The 18928-nt window shown below is 44.9% G+C and overlaps 1 protein-coding gene across 1 annotated transcript in view; it reads left to right on the top strand.

The window, feature by feature from the left end:
• The window catches only part of ATP11C (ATPase phospholipid transporting 11C), a 94088-nt gene that overhangs the window by 31013 nt on the left and 44147 nt on the right, over positions 1 to 18928 (top strand). Inside the window, exons 9-19 of the mRNA XM_029929709.1 lie at positions 436 to 500; positions 841 to 922; positions 1809 to 1959; positions 2775 to 2972; positions 8695 to 8856; positions 9536 to 9687; positions 10631 to 10702; positions 12405 to 12478; positions 14443 to 14546; positions 15109 to 15290; positions 16856 to 17119. Coding sequence (XP_029785569.1) covers positions 436 to 500; positions 841 to 922; positions 1809 to 1959; positions 2775 to 2972; positions 8695 to 8856; positions 9536 to 9687; positions 10631 to 10702; positions 12405 to 12478; positions 14443 to 14546; positions 15109 to 15290; positions 16856 to 17119 — 1506 coding nt within the window. The remainder of the gene's footprint in view (positions 1 to 435; positions 501 to 840; positions 923 to 1808; positions 1960 to 2774; positions 2973 to 8694; positions 8857 to 9535; positions 9688 to 10630; positions 10703 to 12404; positions 12479 to 14442; positions 14547 to 15108; positions 15291 to 16855; positions 17120 to 18928) is intronic.

Here is an 18928-nt window from a genome sequence, read left to right as displayed (position 1 = left end):
TAATGGCCCAAAGGCGGGTTGACTCTCCATAAATATGTCTGTGTATCTTTCCCGCCGTGCCAGCTATTTTCCCAGTCTTTTATTTGTCACCTTTTCTTTGTCTTTCTTGCTCTCTGCTGCTCTGCCCTGTTCTCGCTGTCTCTGACTCCTGTCTTCGCTGACTCCTCCCCTCTTTCTCTCTCTGTGCATCTCTCCACCTCTGTGTGTTGCTGCCTACCTCTGTGCCTTGCTTCCATCTACGAGAGGCCGTCCCCTCAAGGAACCTCACACGGAAAGATCTTGTAGCCCATCCCGGGGAGTAAGCATGAGACAAGTGCAAAGATCCACTCGGAACCCTTGGGAGATAGTTGTGTGTTAGGACCAATCACGTCCCCAGGATCGATGCTGATGCATTTGCCGGGCTGTGCGGATAAGCTGTGTTCATTTTTCATTTAGGTCTTTGGGACCAGAAAATCTCTTGTTGAAAGGAGCTACGCTAAAAAATACCAAGAAGATATATGGTGAACAATTTTTAAAAATCGACTTCTCAGAAATATGCTTTGTAAAGCCCATACACAAATAGTGCATGTTAAAAACTGAACATTGCAGATAATTGCCCCTCAACCTATACCTGTTTTTAGGGGTTGGGAATTTATAAGCTGGTAAACTAACTTGAAGCATGACAGATAAAGTATGTAGAGTTACAATTCTATTATAAATGATATGTCAGCTGGTGACTAGACTAAGGCTTGGAATCCTTCCTTTTATAGATGGAAAGGAATGGATAGATCCAACTTAGTGGGGAGTTGGTTGGCAGTGGCGCTTGTAACCTAGTTTTCATTATATTCTTTTATTCCTTAGGAGTTGCTGTTTACACTGGGATGGAGACCAAAATGGCTCTGAATTACCAAGGGAAATCTCAGAAACGTTCTGCTGTTGAAAAGTTAGTGCGCGCTGTGATTTCTCTCGTAGTGATTGAACTGTGAAAGAGTTACTTCTCAGTAATTCCAAACACCGACCGTAACAAAACAACAACATCAATTATAATAGCGACTCCCGTACCGAGCACTTTTTATGTTCCAGAGTTGCACTCGGCGATGTGTATGTCTGATTGAGTCTAATCCTCTGAGCAGCTCTCCACAATAATTCCTATCTGCCTGTCTGCTCTGCAGATGAAGAAATGGTCTCCGAGATGATGAGTGACCTACCTAAGCTCATGTAGCTCTTCAAGGGCAAAGTTTATTTGGAATATAAATGTATTCTGTTTTGCTGCTGCATAATTGGTTTTGGTTCCTCTACTTGCTGTTTCTAAGGAAGTTCAACGGCGGAGAGGATAGTCGCCTGGCAATATTGACACATGGTCAGACTGCTGGATCTTCCGGGCTGTGTCATTGCCACGTGTCCCCAGTGTATCCGCAGCGCCCTGTCCATAGCTCTACTTTCACATTAACCGAATCCGTCCTAAGTTGGAGGATTGCAAATTTTCTCCCCCATTCCCCACTGCCACCCCTTCGGACTTAGGGAAATGGAAACGACCTCGTCTTTCTATAAAGGTTGGGCAGGTGATGTGCATGTGTGTGTGCGTCTCCTGTCACTGTACTTTTGGGAGTGTTGGTGACCAACAAACAGGTCAGGGCTGGCCTTTTGACTTTACCACCTGAGGATAATGCTTCTGCAGTGATGCTTGAGGGTCGTGCATCCCGCCTTGTGCTATGATTTACACGCTGCACACTGGAGAAGCTCAAGGAAACCAAACACTGTCATTTATACATGGTTGATACCTTAAATAATCCTGTAGTTTTTTAAATCCATCGTATCTTATTTTCCAGGTCCATTAATGCCTTCCTGATTGTGTATTTATTCATCTTACTGACCAAAGCTGCAGTGTGCACGACTCTGAAGTATGTGTGGCAAAGTACCCCATCCAACGATGAACCTTGGTATAACCAAAAGACTCAGAAAGAGCGGGAGACTTTGAAGGTAACCTGTGTCATGCCAAAGCGTGTGACTCTTGCTAGACATTTTAACTCCCGCACCTTGTGACCGAGCCACCTTTTATGGAAGTATTGCTCGGGTAATGATACCTTTGTTTTGCTTCTGAGTTTTCTCCTCATCCTAGGACAGACCTCAACTATTGGATATTAAGGAAGTTTTATAGTTGTTGTTGTTTTTTTACTTTAGACATCTGTGCTTGTTTTTGGCCCTTTAGTTAAGAGTTTTCAACAATTGATCAAGACTCTGGCTTGTGATATGGTAGGAACATAGTCCACACCTACATAGAAACTTGGGTCCTACATTCATGGTGGGGGGAGGGCAGAGAATTTAAGGAAAGGAAAAAATGTTAAGCCAAAAGGTACATTTACTGAAGAATAATGATAAAATTGAGGGTGTTTTTAATTGTTTTTTAAGTTTATTTATTTATTTTGAGAGAGAGAACAAGTTGGGGAGGGGCAGAGAGCATGGAAGAGAGAGGGTCCCAAGCAGGCTCCGCACCGTCACCGCAGGGCCCAATGTGTGGCTCGAACTCATGAACCATGAGACCATGACCTGAGCTGAAATCAAGAGTCGGACGCTTCACCAACTGAGCCACCCAGGAGCCCCAAAATTGAGGGTGTTTTTAAAATGCTGTTTTTACATCCTGTGATAAGAATTTTGGCCACTGAGGTAGTATTATTAGGAAGGGTTTTTTAATAGCAAGAGCAGTGCTTTCCACATTGAAATAAAAAGAAAGTTATTTTGTACTTGTTTGATGGCACTGTACATCTAATCAGCATGAACTATTTCATTTGTTACAGGTTTTGAAAATGTTCACCGACTTCCTGTCGTTCATGGTACTGTTCAACTTTATCATTCCTGTATCCATGTATGTCACAGTAGAAATGCAGAAATTCTTGGGCTCTTTCTTCATCTCGTGGGATAAGGATTTCTACGATGAAGAAATTAATGAAGGAGCCTTGGTTAACACATCAGACCTTAATGAAGAACTCGGGCAGGTCAGAATGCGTTTTCACTTAAAATCAGTTACCCTTTTGAAACTATCTTGTCTTATGCTCTGGATCACCAATGTATGTGACCATCTCACATTTGCAAACGCGATTCCAATATTCCTTTATACGGGCGTATCATGAAGGCAAGCAATGTTTTCATGGCTACGGCGTTATTATTTTGTTGGCGTTTTTGAGGAGTATCCCGATTTATATATTCGATTTGAACATTGAGATATTTTCTTGAAACCTAACCTTGGGGTGGTGTTCGAGTCCGGGTTATTAACATTGTAACTACCTATAGGGAAGTAAACAGAGCTATTTTACAAGTGCACTTTGTTCCGCAAGCAAAATTGACCGGCATTGTCCTACTGACATTTTCTTGATATATTTCTGATCAGATGGATGCATTCCAGGCAAGCAGAGTTGTTTTATTTCAGCGCAGGAATTTAAATAAAGGCAAAATGCGAGGGCATGCACCCCTCAAAACGCTCTTTGCTGCACACACCAGTGCAGCCCAGGCTGGGCAGTATGCCAGTCATCCTAGCTGGCATTCTTCAAAGGATGACTTTCTCGGGTGCTTTTCTCATCAATATCGAGAAAGTTCTTCCCTTTGTCTGAATTTACCGTGTGCCATGTAATGATCTTCACAAGCTGTGGGAATTTTTTTGGCTCTCATTTCATTCTCATGATATTTCGAATGTCAGGGCTGCGGAAATGTCATTTCTATGACTGCGTGATGCAAATGCAGCTCGTGGAGCCGCGCGGCTGGAACGGGGCCTCACACTGGTTTTAAACGGTGCTGAGTTACATCTCCACCTAAACGCTGTCTTCCTGAATTTAGTCCCCCCCACCCCGCCCCTGCCCTTTCTGTTCTTTATCCAGCCTCCGCCTAAAGCTAAGGACCGTCTGCAGTCACAAGGGTGAAAGGACACTCCAGATACCATTTTGCTGAGGCCTGACTGCAGCACTCCAAAACCCCCGGCTGTGAGATCTGCATCCCACAGAGATACTGAGTCACCAAGGACAGAAGCAGAAATGAATGAACAAATGCTGTTCCCTTGTTCCCTTACATAGTGTTCCCGAGAGTCTCTTTTGAAGGTGACTTCAGCTGCCACGGCAGACCTTACTTAACCTTTTTAAGCCAGAACTTTTCATCCAGGAACAGAGCTGTGCGAATAGACTTACTTTAGTCCCAATAAACAGCATCAATCTACAGCATGATTGCAGGCAAACAACAAAAATTGAGTGATAAGCCAGCTCTGGTGAACTTGCCCTGAGGGGTGATTTCGCTGAGCCAGTCTGCCTCTTTTAGATCGAGGGCCCGGATCTGTGCATTAAGCTACCTAAGGATGGATGTGGAGGTAGCCCCGGGGGACTGTCAGTAGAAGAGCCATCCTTCTGCATGTGACCCCCGGTGCTCACTGGGGACAGGCAGGGTATCCCGGTTGGGCTCCACTAAATGAGACTCTTCCCTCTTTCTTTCAGATTTCTGCCCTCCCCCCCAGTCCGCCCCCCACCCCTGGCAGATTTCCATATCACCTCTGGGGATATTATCTTGTTCCTATCATTCAGGCTGTCCTCACACTGCAGAAAGTAAAGGAGAGCTTTTGGGTAATGATCTGGTAAATTTGATCACGGAAAAGAAACTACAGTTTTCATTTCAGGCACCATGTCGCTCCCCCGCCCAAATCTACCTTTCTCGGTGTGACTGTCATTTAGTCACATCACTAAGTTAATAGCCAGACCGCCAGTTTCATGTATACGGTGTAAGAACAACTTGCCTTCATTATCAGCGCAGCTGTGTGGAAACTACCTGAATGAAAATGCAAAGAAGTCTTGAAATCGTTTCCTAGGCCATTTAGCGTTCAGTGGACCAGTACACCCAAAATTAAGTGCAGCCCCTTTCCTCTTTGACAACTCATAGTTTCAGATCTGTGGGACTTTTTATGTTACAGAAAGCACTGCCACTTAGTTCCCATTGATACCATTGCGAACACTTGCCTAACCTCTTTAAAAATGACCCACATGGAGATTTTAAAAATAGATAGGTTTCGGACAATGTTCGACTTGCGAAACAGAAAGGAGTGGCCTGCTCAGTTCACTTGGAAAAGAATGGAGCCTTTTATGATCAGGCAGCTGTCTTTTAAACAACCAAATGGTTTCACCCCATTTTGAAAATATACTGCTGGGCTAGGTTCCTGCTTTCTGCCCCCTCCAGGTCTTGCGGCCGTGCTGAATGGTCTGTCCGGGGATGTGTTCTGATTCCAGGAATTCAGTCCACTTGTCACCTATTGACCTTACACTGTTTATCAAGAATGTGTTGATGGTACTGAGGTTACTGCCGCAAAATAATTGAGAAACCCTCAAGTCCACCTTCTCGTTAGGGAAACCCCCATTTTGTACCTAACCATAGCCATGTGAGCCTGAGTGATCGGTAAAATAGGGCATTGTGGGATGGTGGAGAGTCAAGTGCTGTGTAATTTCGATCAGGTCAACAGCAACGACAGCCAGCATCTACAGAACACCTTATAGTTTATAAACATTTATTATTGTGCTTTATTTACCAGTCCTTTTCATCTTTGAGTTTATTTATTTTGAGAGAGAGACCATGAGCAGAGGAGGGGCAGAGAGAGGGAGAGAATCCCAAGCTGCTTTGCACTGTCGATGCAGAGCCTGACACAGGGCTCAATATCACAAACCCCTAAGATGATGACCTGAGCTGAAATCCCCAGTGGCACACTTAACCAACTGAGCCACCTGGCCACCCGTAATTTCTTAACTTTATAGCCTTATGTGGCAGGCTGGGTTATTTAAAGTTCATATTTAAAGCTCACAGAGATGAAGGGTGTTTTCCAAGGTCACAGAGTTATAGGTGGTGGAGCTAAGACACCAGTCCAGGGTCTCCATTAGGTTGAACAATAACGAAAATGTTTGACCTCCAGAATAGGTGTTTCTGTGTGTGCATGAACCTTTAGTTTAGGGCTCTTTCAACCCCAGAACAGCTGCCTCACTTCAGGCTTTGCATCCAAAAATGATGGGGTTGAGTTTGCTGATGGAGAGGAGCCTTCCCAACAGAGGTTCAAAGCCAACACTAGATGGGAAGAGACCTGTAGAGCATCGAGCAAGCAGCAGGCCCTCTCACTCTTTAAATGAGAGACTATTTTGGGGGCACCTGGGTGACTGACGGTTAAGCAGCCGATTTCAGCCCACTTCATGATCTCACCATTAATGAGTTTGAGCCCCATGTTGGGCTCTGTGCTGACAGCTCAGAGCCTGGAGCCTGCTTCGGATTCTGTGTCTCCCTCTCTCTCTGCCCCTCGCCTACTTGTTCTCTCTCTCTCAAAAATAAATACATAAACATTAAAGAAAACACTGATTAATTAAATGTGAGAGTATTAGTAATAGCTAATCCTGTCCTCCCCATTTCCTGAGTATAGGGCGCATAGTAACTAGAGCAGTGGTTCTCAAAGTAGAATCCGTGGGCCAGTAGCACCAGCATCACCTAGGAACTTAAGAGAAATGCAGATTACCACGGGGTGCCTGGGACGCTCAGTCTGTTGTGTCCAACTCTTGATTTCGGCTCAGGTCATGATCTCATGGTCTGAGAGTCCGAGCCCCACATAGGGCTCTGTGCTGGCAGTACCGAACCTTCTTGGGATTCTCTCTCTCTGTGCCTCCCCTACTTACGTTCTCTCTCTCAAAATAAATAAATACACTTAAAAAAGAAAAAGAATTCATATTACGTAGCCTTGCCCCAGTGCTGCTGAATTAGGAGCTGAGGAACAGACGCCAACAATCTGAGTTTTATCAAACCCTGTGAGTGAGTGTGATGCGTGCTACTATTTGATAATTATTATATTCGGCCGGTATTTGTGAGATTAAGTGTATGCAGATCCATACTGCACAAAATGTTATATGTAGGGAAACAATTGCTCTCTCTCTGTCTCTCTCTCTCTCTCTATATATATATATATATTTTTTTAAGTTGACTTAATTTTTGAGAGAGGGAGAAACAGAACATGTGAGCAGGGGAGGGGCAGAGAGAGAGAGAGAGAGAGAGAGAGAGAGAGAGAAAATGCCAAGCAGGCTCTGCCCTGTCAGCCCACAGTCTGTCATGGGGCTCACACCCATGAACAGTGAGGTCATTACCTGAGCCAAAGTCAGATACTTATCCGACTGAGCCACCCAGGCGCCCCTGCACTACTTTTTTTTTAAGTTGTTTTTTTTTTTTAAGTTATTCTGAGAGAGAATCTCAAGCAAGCTCAATGCCATCAACACAGAGCCCAATGTGGGGCTCAAACCCAGGAGCCGTGCAACCATGACCTGAGCCGAAGTCGGATGTGTAACCGACTGAGCCCCCCGGTGCCCCTGCACTACATATTTTTCAAACCACCATGTCTGACATGTCTAGAAGATCACTAACTGGGTTAATGCTCATCCCAGTGCAGGAGGTGCAATAACCCAGGACCGCCTTCGGGGGAATATGAAGGTAAATGATTTCGATCAGGAAAAAAGCCCCAAAGAATTTTATTTTAACTGGAAAAATCTAGATGATACAGGAATAATACCGCTTGGATTAATTTAAAGAGAGAATTCAAACTTGGCTGGCTAACAGAGCAAAAAAAGGAAGATTGGAATGCTAAATCTGTGCCAGTGCTGCTACCGTGAAAAGCTTTGAAAAATAATTAGAAAGCAACTAGTGCTGGAGCTGGTCTCTTTCTCCCTTACATAATGGAAACCTTCATCTTGTGCTCATGCTCGTTCCTGGCAGCCCATCATTTTAACTATTTAAGCATTAATTGCCAAAAAGGAGGATAAAATTGTGGGTTTCCAAAAGCCAGACGTTATAAATAGAAGAGATAAAAACCAAGATAAAATGGAAGTACTCAAAATGGTTTATTTTGCACGGAAAGTTTATTTCATAGCTTCCCCCCCCCCCATTATTTACGAAAGTATGCTTATGTTATACTCTTTTTTTGCTTATATTATACTTTAACCTAGTATTATAAACTCTGCTTTTTTTTTTCTAACTTAGAGAATTGTTCACGAATAGCTAAAAATATACGTGGTGTGTGGAAAGAAATTTCAGTTGTGTTTTTGAACATTATAGACTTAATGTGTCTCCTTGTTAACTCTTAACACTATTATTTTTCGGAACCATCTATATTGTCTGACTCAATATGCATTATGTAACACAATGCATTTTACTTCAATCCAGTATGTTCATAATAGATTTTACTTTCCAAGGACAAGTTGTGTTACATCCCAATCAACTTAGGTTCCTCTCAAGTAGTGTGTGTGTGTGTGTGTGTGTGTGTGTGTGTGCGTGTGTGTGTGTGTCTGTGTGTGTTTGAGTGTGTAACAAGTGGTCAGTATATTCTTATTTCTCACTTGGAAAATTAACTTTGATTTTAGGACTTCTTTACATCAAAACAGATAAGCAATAAATGGAAGGTCTTAGTTTGATAAAATAGCCACATCTTTCTCTCCTGTTCATCTTCTGTATTTGACATATGGACGTATGATACTGTCTCAGTGTTTTGAAAAATACTCGTTCATTTGCCACTCTTTTCCTAATACTGCTTTTGTAAATCACCTGACATTTGACCCAAAATCTTACAAAAGGTGCTTTGCTGTGGATATGAATACCGCCCTGCCCTACAGCATCCCTCAAAACGAGCCACGCTGCGGAAGGTAAAACTACTTAGGTTTGTGTCCTTGTTTTTAGGTGGATTATATATTTACGGACAAGACTGGAACGCTCACTGAAAATAGCATGGAATTCATTGAGTGCTGCATCGATGGGCACAAGTATAGAGGTGGAGCCCAGGAGACTGATGGAGTCTCTCAGACTGATGGACCCTTGACTTATTTTGACAAAGCAGATAAGGTGGCATTCTCTGCACTCTCATTTTACCGCGCGAAGTCCGTCCGTGTGTGCGTGTGCTTGCTGTGTGTGGTAGAAGGGAAGACTCGGAGTGCCTGACACAGACTTCTGAACAACCATTTGCTGTTTTGATTTCAACTTTCTTGTTCACTCGCGCCTCTGGAAATTGCCCGCAAGGCGGATTTATAAACAGAATTGTGGAAAATGGCATTTGGGTTGAATGGTCACTTGTCTGTCTGGTCAGAATTCTTTATGCTTTTCCTTTAAAAATATGAGCTGCTCAGAGAATAATGTTCTTTTCCAATCTTTTGGGTCCCAGGAGTGTCTAACCATTAAATGATCCCAAGTCTCCTTGCACCTGAGCTGTTGCCGGGTTGTGACTTAGATCCCGCATCAACTCTTGGGGGCCATAAATGATTCGCTGACTTAGGATTAGGTGGCACTGCAGTGGCCTTGATGAGTTCACACAGCCCCTAGAGTACTTTCCTTGGGAACCTGGGATGCTCTTAGGTACAAGGGAGGATCTCCAGCTCATTTGGGTATCAGAGATTTAGAACTTGCGGCTGCTCAGTTTGCTGGAGGTGATAACATTTTCTCACAATTCGTACCTTTTCTCTGTCCACTGGCTAGCAGATGATCCAAGGGAAAATAACAGAGTCATTTTTCTGTTCCTGATCCGCAGAACCGAGAAGAGCTCTTCCTCCGTGCCTTGTGTCTATGTCACACCGTGGAAGTTAAAAGCCACGATGCTGTGGATGGCCCTGCGGAGTCTACTGAACTGACGTACATGTCCTCTTCCCCAGATGAAATAGCTTTGGTGAAAGGAGCGAAAAAGTAAGCATTTCTGTCATGCTAGACGAGAAAGTTCTGGAGAGCCGGGGTGCTGCCCCTGTACCTGTGGCTGACAACACAGAGGGGAGATCGGCTAAGCGCTTGGTACCACAGACAGCGGGACACCAGTGGGGCCCAAGGCAGTTGTGTGGGGTGTGGGATACGCCTCATCCCTTGCTTGTGGCAGTGCTGTCGCACTCTCCATCGTGCGCCCAGACTTCTCAGACGGCACACATCAAACACATATAGTTCTTTGCATATCAGTCAGACCTCGTTACAGTGGTTTCAGAAACCCTGAGGAAAGTTGTAAAGAAGTACATTAGCATTGTTGAAGAGTTCCAAAATCAAAACCAGAGTCCACACGTCTGGTGCTTCCCCGGAGAAAGTGAAATCACAGGAAGACCGGAGTTGATTTTCCTCTGTTTGCTTCAATAACCTTACCTTATAAATACTCTTCAGTAGAAACCTGAACAGTGAAAAATCGCCCAAACCTAGCCAGTTAAGACCGGAAAGGAAATCGCGATGCTGAGATGTAACTGCCATTACTATTCACTCCTGCATGCCAACCGGAATTCCAGATGTGCACATGCGAGTCTGCAGGTTAATAACGGTGGCCACTTTTTGCCGAACACATGTTCTTTCTGATGCGTTCTCAGCAATTCTGACGTCACTCTGTAACTGACGACCCCGTTTTACCCTTGCGGCCCGAGATTGTTAAGCGCTGAGAAGGCCACCCAGTGTGTTAGCCTGTTCCTCGGTTCTGACTCATGCCTGGGCTTTGACTTCGTCTGTACTGTCATCTCAGCTGGTTAGGAGAAGTAGTTACGGACTGAGATTTTTCACATGAAAGCAAAGAAAACAGTCCACAAGCATGAGTTTTCCCCATGCAAGGGAAAATGAATCGTTCTTTACAGATACACAGAGATCTCTTTGTGGTTTTTGACAGGTATGGGTTCACGTTCGTAGGAATTCGGAACGGCCACATGAGAGTAGAGAACCAAAGAAAAGAAATAGAACAGTAAGTAGCCACGTGTGTTTGATGCCTGTCACTTCCTAACTGCACAGCCCACCACGCCCCAAACAAATCTCCTTGTATGAAGGCGTAAGATGCCGTTTCCGAGTTTAGAGGTTTATGTAAATGTAGGTGGAGAGAAGACCTTTACCATAGAAGGCTAGAAACGGGGACTTGAGGTGGAAAGTATTCCCATTTGGCTCACAGATGGGTCCAGTAGCCTGAATGAGAGTCTGCCCAGACATCCTTTCTGAAATTTGGATGCCGGTTTTAGGTCTCCAGCCATGCTGCAAGAAACCGCCACTAACATGCATGAAGCCTGCTTTCCAGAACCCAGCCAGTCACGCTGGGGTTGCACGCCCAGCCAGTCGGGGCAGCTTTGATGACCAAAACTCTGTCTTGAGCCCTGGGGCACCTACCCTGATGCAGCAGTGTCGTTCTGCTTCTTTTCTACCGAGATGCTAGTGAACAGACCCACCTCGACTTAGCAATAGATTTTAATTAGGCTCTGTGATTAATTTGAGTTCCTTCTTCTGAACTGAAATGTAATTAGCGTATCTGATTTCCATTCTGGCCCCTAGCATCTCATGAGAGCCATCTCAGACAGCTGTAATATGGTCAGACATGTTTGGGGAATGTGCCCCTTTGGCAAGTGATGCTTAGAAGCAGGAGGCAGGCGCTTTGGCCTGACCGCCAGGAGCCCAGATCATCATCAGAGTCTAGATGCCAGCCAGTGCAGAGCAGGGCCTATATCTGGACCGCACCAAGCGACCTGCTACGTGTAGATACCCCGTTCGTACCCCCATCCCAGAACCAGGGACCCGCCCGCTCCCATCAACACATAGGCTTTACGGTTAGTATTTGTAGGCTGGATACTTGCGTCCAAGTCGTTTCTTTTCAAAAAATATCTCCCTGTGTTTTTGCAAGTCAGCCTTATTTTTACTCTTCTGCATTCTCTCATCTCACTCATAGCACAGATCTGATCATGTTCCACTGTTTAACCCCCTCAGTGGATTCCTGGTGCTATTAGGATCAAATGCAAATCTCTGAAATGGCCCACAGTGCTCTCAGTTCCGAGCCCTCGCTTGCCGCTCTTTCCGCTCCCCTACTGACAAGACCTCAGGCTTTAGTGAACTACTCTCTGTCCCCCGCACAGTGCTGTGCCTTCGCACATGCCCTTTCCTCGATTCTGAATGCCATGACACCCCACCTTCTTCATGTCACTCCTGCAGAATACAGCCAGGCCCTGCCTCTTCCAGGAAGCCTTCCTTCTGTGCTTCCCCATCTCTCCTGTGAGTTCCTTTGAGGGAAGAGACCCAGGCAGCTTCCTGTGTGTTCTCCAGTCCCTAGCGTTGTGCTCGACACACAGTAGGCGCCCTGGGGACAATTATGAAAACTGGCCGAGTGGGACTATTCTAGACCCTCCAGAAATGGCCTGGCTGGGCAGCACTTTGCCGACCATTCCTATGTAGTCACTCGCTCCTTACCCTTTTAAGTCACATAACAAGAGGCTATAGATCTCCCAGTAGCCAGTGACCACATGTTCCAAGTGCAGAAAAATGTCAAAAACCTGATGGAAAGCACCCACTGTGCACCCACCCAGCAGCCCTTACCAAAGGGGGAAAGTCTATTCAAGATGTTCCTGTCGTGTTTTATTTTTCCCACGTAATCTAGGCATTTTCTTTTTCTTGTTTTTCGTCTCCTAAAGGTATGAACTTCTTCACACCTTAAACTTCGATTCTGTCCGTCGTCGAATGAGTGTGATTGTGAAGACTCAAGCAGGTATATGTTTTAAACATTTGACTTTTTCTCGTTTTCCATTTGTAGCTTTGTATGTTGACCAGGTGTTTTCAGAAAGGAAACATTGTGTGTAGTATATGATTATCTAAACTCCCGCAAAGCAGGGATTTCTGTATGTGCCTTAATGTATTTATGTTTAAAGTTAATTCTTGAGAAAGCGAGAGGGAGGGAGGGAGAAAGAGAGAGAGACTCGGAGCTTGAGCAGGGGAGGGGCAGAGAGAGGGGGAGACACAGAATCCAAAGCAGGCTCCAGGCTCTGAGCTGTCAGCACGGAGCCCGACATGGAGCTCGAAGCATGAATCGTGACATCATGACCTGAGCCAAAGTCAGATGCTTAACCGCCTGAGCCGCCCAGGCGCCCCTGCCTCCATGTATTTATATAAGCATGTATGTTTAGTTTGCCACATTGTCAGTGGCAGAAGCCCTGGTATGAAACTGAGCTCTGTTCTTCCGTCTTTGATGTCCAAACAGACGGAAAGGGTGACTTTTATAATTAATGGTACTGACCAGTCCCCAGTAGTCTCTACATGCGGCAGCTCAGTGCACTCAGGTGCTGGGAGATAAACTAGCAGAATTTTTTTTTCAATGTTTGTTTATTTTTGAGAGAGAGAGCCAGAGCGCCAGTGAGGGAGAGGCAGAGAGAGAGGGAGACACAGAATCTGAACTAGGCTCCAGGCTCCGAGCTGTCAGCACAGAGCCGGATGCAGGGCTCGAACCCACAAACCGTGAGATCATGACCTGAGCTGAAGTCGGACGCTTAACTGACTGAGCCACCCGGGTGCCCCATTAGCAGTAGAGTTGTTAAGTGTAGAGTTGCTGGCTGGATCTTCCTAATTTGCGGGCCCTCAGATGCGAGAAAGAGAGAGAGAGAGAGAGAGAGACACGATGTCTGTCTTCCTCTACGTAGCTTTTCAAATTTTCCTTGATTTATATCCTACTAATTTACTTTTTAGTGTTAAACCTGCCCCAAATTTCTTAGTGTGAAGAATGGGAAGGTGTAGACAGCCAGCCCCTTCAGGGAACATTTCCCACTTTGTTCATACTTAGGTGTGTGACTGCCAGGTCAGGAAATTGATTTCATTATGCGACTGCAGGATTTATTTTTTAACTTTTAAACACACTGTGGATGTGTGAGGGAGAATTTTTAAAAAGCCACTTAATGTGTGAAATACTTGGTAGCTTTCCCTGCGCACGCACACGTATGCATTCTAACGCAAATGGTGTGGCGCCCAGGGAAGTGGTCTGCAAGGGTCTTGACCTCAAGGTCGCCCGTCTTTTGGACTTGTTAAACTCACAGTTTGCCGTATCAGGGTGCAGTGTCTTTCTTACTGCATACCTGTGCAGACATTGCTGGACGCTGGACGATCTAAAGCTGCGCTTGTATGAGCCCCCTACAGTGTTGTTTTCAAGTTTCCAGTAAAAACCACCAAGCCACCGGCTTTAAATTTTTTTTGGCGTTTATTTATTTTTGAGAGAGAGAGACAGAGAGACAGAGACAGAGAGAGAGAGAGAGTGGGGGAGGGGCAGAGAGAGAAGGAGACACAGAATCTGAAGCAGGATCCAGGCTCCAAGCTGTCAGCACAGAGCTCGACACGGGGCTCAAACCAACGAACCGCAAGATCATGACCTGAGCCAAAGTCAGATGGTCAACCAACTGAGCCACCCAGGCACCCCAAGCCACCATCTTTACAGGAACCTCTAGTTGATTTTATCGTATTGGCACTTGGGTTAGCCCTTGACACCTGTGGATGCCACACATGCCCTTTAGACCGGGCTTGGCAGCGTTTCCAAAGAGAATTCAGAAGCAGGTTCATGACACAAATACACTCTTTTGGGAATCACCTAAAGGAAGTATATTTTAACAGAGGTACTTGCCCACTCGGAGGTCCTCTTTGTGTACCAGGACCAGTACTGACAACTCTGAGCTTTTTGGTTTTTTGTTTTAGGAGACATACTTCTCTTTTGTAAAGGAGCGGACTCTGCGGTTTTCCCCAGGGTGCAGAATCATGAAATTGAGTTAACGAAAGCCCATGTGGAACGGAACGCTCTGGTGAGCCTGCCCTCCCCCAGAGCTGCTAGAGATCGCTCCTCTGTGGGGTTGCTGTTTCAGTGTGTAAAATGAAGTGTAGCTTGTCTAGGGTCTACTTTCATATTTGCGGATTTAGTAATACTGGTTTCTTTATTTTAATGGAAAACGTTATCCTGGAGCAAGTTTCCGTTCAGAATATGCAGACTTCAAGACTTCTTGAGAATTTTTGTTGAATGTTCTGCTGCTTTCTTTATTTACCCCGAGAGCTATTATTTTGTTATTCTGAACCCAATTTGAATGTTAACCTTTTTGGTTGCAATCTGTTAGTGTGTGTGTGTGTGTGTGTGTGTGTGTGTCTGTGTGTCTGTGTGTCTGTGTGTGTGTATGTGTTACTAGAGGGGGGCACTTGCAAGGAAGAGCTCTGGGTGTTCTATGAAAACCAACTTGGTAATAAACTATTAAAAAAAAGAAAAAATACATCAAAATTTCTCTTGTGTACAGTGAGGCAAGAGTATTTAAAAAGGGTGTGGGATTTTTTTTCCAATTATTTGGATAACTTAGAGATCTCCTGCTTTGCTTCTAGGATGGGTATCGGACCCTCTGTGTAGCCTTCAAAGAAATTGCCCCAGAGGATTATGAAAGAATTAACAGACAGCTCCTTGAAGCGAAAATGGCCTTACAAGACAGAGAAGAAAAAATGGAAAAGGTTTTTGACGATATTGAGACAAATATGAATTTAATTGGAGCTACTGCAGTGGAAGACAAGTAACTACAAAATGATATTCTTGTTATTTTAATGTCCGGTCGCTTAGGGTGGTATCGGACCAGATTGGTCATTTATTTTCACATTCTGAAATGTTTTATTCAGGTCTGTTGATATAACAGACTTTGAATTGTTTGTGGGAATAGTTTTTTATTCTTTGAGCGTTGAGAGAGAGAGAACAAGTGGGGGAAGGGGGGCAGGGGTGGGGACAGAGGATCCGAAGTGAAGCAGGCTCTGTGCTGACAGCAGAGAGCTCAGTGCCCCGACACAGGGCTCAAACTCCCAAACCATGAGATCACGACCTGAACGAAAGTCAACGCTTAACTGACCGAGTCACCCAGGTGTGCTGGGGATGATTTTTTTTTTAAGTATTTATGGCTTAGAAGAATGAATCTGTCATCTCTAAGATCTTTTGAATGTTTACAAAGCCGTCCATTTATTTATGCAAATATTTATGAAATCGTCTTCTGATGTATAGAGAGCTTTGTGTTAGAGGCATCCTTTGAGCTGGGGCCTGATGGAACTGGTAAGACTTTGACAGACAGAAATGAGCAGAAAGGAAATTCAAGTTAGAGCAAATGACATGGGCGCTCCGTCTAACCTGGTTGAACGGGCTAGAGCATGTTTTTTCATATTTTCAAATAATTGACTTTAACTCTATAGGCCGAGCTCCCTTAGACAGGATTGTAGGACTCCAGCATTGATCTGTCAGAAAGAACAAGTTTTAGAAATGTTAGTCTTAACATTTTAGTAGTTTTTAAGAAATTATAAATGCAAATTATGAGACTGAACCAAACAGAAACTTACACACGCATCTGTATATTTCAGCCACATTGGAAGGTATTGAAATTTTAACGGGATTCGTTTAGTCTAATTTCTTTGTTATTCTCTGGCCAAAGGCAACTCCAAGAAAGTATTCTTCTCTCCTTACCTTTCAGATTTATGCTTTAAATTGTCTTTCAGGGAGCGCCTGGGGGGGCTCAGTTGGTTTAGGGTCTCACTTCCGCTCAAGGTCATGATCTCATGACTCGTGATTTTGAGCTCCATGTCAGGCTCTGAGCTGTCAGCACAGGTCGGAGCCTGCTTCGGATTCTGTGTCTCCCTCTCTCTCTGCCCCTCCCCTATTCACGCTCTCTCTCTTTCTCTCCAAAATAAACATTAGCATGTGTTTGGCCCTTTCTGTTTTGAACCATGTTAAGTATTTGTTATGGTGAGACCTGAAATATAATGGAACCCATGAAAGTTGACAGTGAATAAGAATGTTTGGTGAGCTTATGACCATTTTAGCTAAGAGCGATGATTTTCAATTTTGCCATCGGATACCAGCTACCTAAAGAGATGTCATGAACTCTTTCAAACCTCACTGTCGGAAATTCATTTTAGGAAGTAAAACTATGCCAGATACAACACTCTCAGAAAGAATAGAGGCCATATAAGAAAACCAACTGATAACATGTCCGGACTCCAGAATTGCTGTGGACTGTAACAAGCTTCTCTTTAGCAAGGCTTCTTGCGCACTGTGTGTCAGGAAGTTCTGAGGATAACAAGGTCTCCTTTGTATTCCCAGGCTACAAGATCAGGCGGCTGAGACCATCGAAGCGCTCCATGCGGCGGGTCTGAAGGTCTGGGTGCTCACCGGGGACAAGATGGAGACGGCCAAGTCCACCTGCTATGCGTGCCGCCTTTTCCAAACCAGCACTGAGCTCTTAGAACTGACTACAAAAACCATCGAAGAAAGTGAAAGGAAGGAAGATCGGTTACATGAATTGTTGATAGAATACCGGAAGAAGTTGCTGCACAATTTTCCTAAAAGTACCAGAAGCCTTAAAAAGTAAGGAACTGCATCAGTTTCCTATACTTAGGCGTCAGTGTAAATGCACATCAGAGCTGTTTTTGCAGAAGGCTCCGTTTTCTAGGATTTTGTTTGCCGATGTTTTATCCTTATAAGTTAAAACCTTCCCTGGGGACTTGGCTAATGGCCTATTTGAGATCACGGCACATTCTACCTCTCTTTTAATTTAAAAGAAAATCCTGTATTTGTCAAGCTATAGAAAAGTAGTTCCGTTTCTTAATGTTTAGGGCCTGGGTAGTTAGCACTCCCAGTCTGGCCTAGCCCATGCTAAGAAGAAATCCTCCTTAACCAGGTGCAATGAAACCAGCCTCGAGAACATTTTCCATGCAATTTGAGGTCCTAGAGCCATTTTCGGGGTGGGTTTTCGTGGCCCGGAACTCTGAAGGGAGCCAAATGTTTCTGCTTTCAACTTGCTGCTTACGAAGGACTTGTAGAACTTAAAGGTCTCAAGGAAAGCCACTGATGCATAATAATTCAGTGCCCAGAGGGGCGCCTGGGTGACCCAGTTGGTTAAGTGTCCAACTCTTGATTTGGCTTAGATCGTGAGTTCACGGTTTGTGAGTTTGAGCCCCGCATCGGGCTCTGTGCTGACAGTAGGGAACCTGCTTGGGATTCTTTCTCTCTCTCTCTCAAAATAAATACATAAACTTTTAAAAAGATAATAATACATGGGGCGCCTGGGTGGCTCAGTCATTTAAGCATCAGACTTCAACTCAGGTCATGATCTCATGGTCTGTGTGTTCGAGACCCACGCCAGGCTCTGTGCTTCAGTTCAGAGCCTGAAGCCTGCTTCAGACTCTGTGTCTCCCTCTGTCTCTGCCTCTCCCTGGCTTGCACCCCCCCCCCTCTCTCTCTCTCTCTCTCTCTCTCTCTCTCTCTCTCTCTGTTTCTCTCAAAAATAAAGAAAACATTTGTAGAGAATAAGGCTCAGATGCAGTAACTTATTCAAGATTACACAGCAAGCAAGGGGTGAGCGAGTCTATCCAGAGCCTAGGCTTTTTACCAACTGTGCTCTCTCTAGCATTTAAACAAGCTTTCAAAATGACTTCCCCACATTCCTGAGTCTGGCCAATTCTAAACCAGCTGTTGTTCTTTTTGGTACTTGGGCATCAGTGAGAGTAAACATGTTTTTATTAATTGCCTGTCGTAAATGCTTCCTTCCTTTAGCCACATGGTACTTCGAAAGGCAGTCCAAATTACATTTTCCTTGTCCATTTGTCTTAGTCTGCTCTGGCTAACATCACAGAATGGTGTAGACGCAGTAGCATGAACAGTAGAAACTGATTTCTCACATTTCTGGGGTCTAGCGGTGTGAGGATAGGGTGCTGGCATAGTTGAGTTCTGGTGAGGTCCCTCTTCCTGGCTTACAGAAAGCTACTGTCTCCCGGTGTCCCTAACACCACTGAGAGATGGAGTTCTGGTGTCTCTTCATCCAAGGGCGCTAATCTCCTCTGAGGGTGCCACCCTCATGATGTCATCAAACACAGTCCCCTCCCAAAGGTCCCAGTTCCAAATGCCATCACATTGGGGGTTACAGCTTCAACGTAGGCCTTGCGTTGTGGCGGTGGGCATGTGGGACCTAATTTAGGCCCGAGCACCGTTCAGCAGCTCTGGGGCACTTTTGGAAAAGCCAAGGCCTAGGAGCCGTCTCAGATCATTCCCACTGGTGGTTCGTCTTCTTGGAGTTGGGCGCAGACCTCTGTCGAGTTACAGAAGCATCAGACCCAGAACCACTTTTGCTAGCTTCTGCCTCTTTGTCTTTGTTCCCTTCCACTTTGAATCAGCCAC

The sequence above is a fragment of the Suricata suricatta genome, chromosome X (genome assembly GCF_006229205.1).
Source record: "Suricata suricatta isolate VVHF042 chromosome X, meerkat_22Aug2017_6uvM2_HiC, whole genome shotgun sequence".
In the NCBI taxonomy this organism is placed as follows: Eukaryota; Metazoa; Chordata; class Mammalia; order Carnivora; family Herpestidae; genus Suricata; species Suricata suricatta.
Note: the sequence above shows the minus strand (reverse complement) of the source record. Positions and strands in the feature narration are given on the sequence as shown.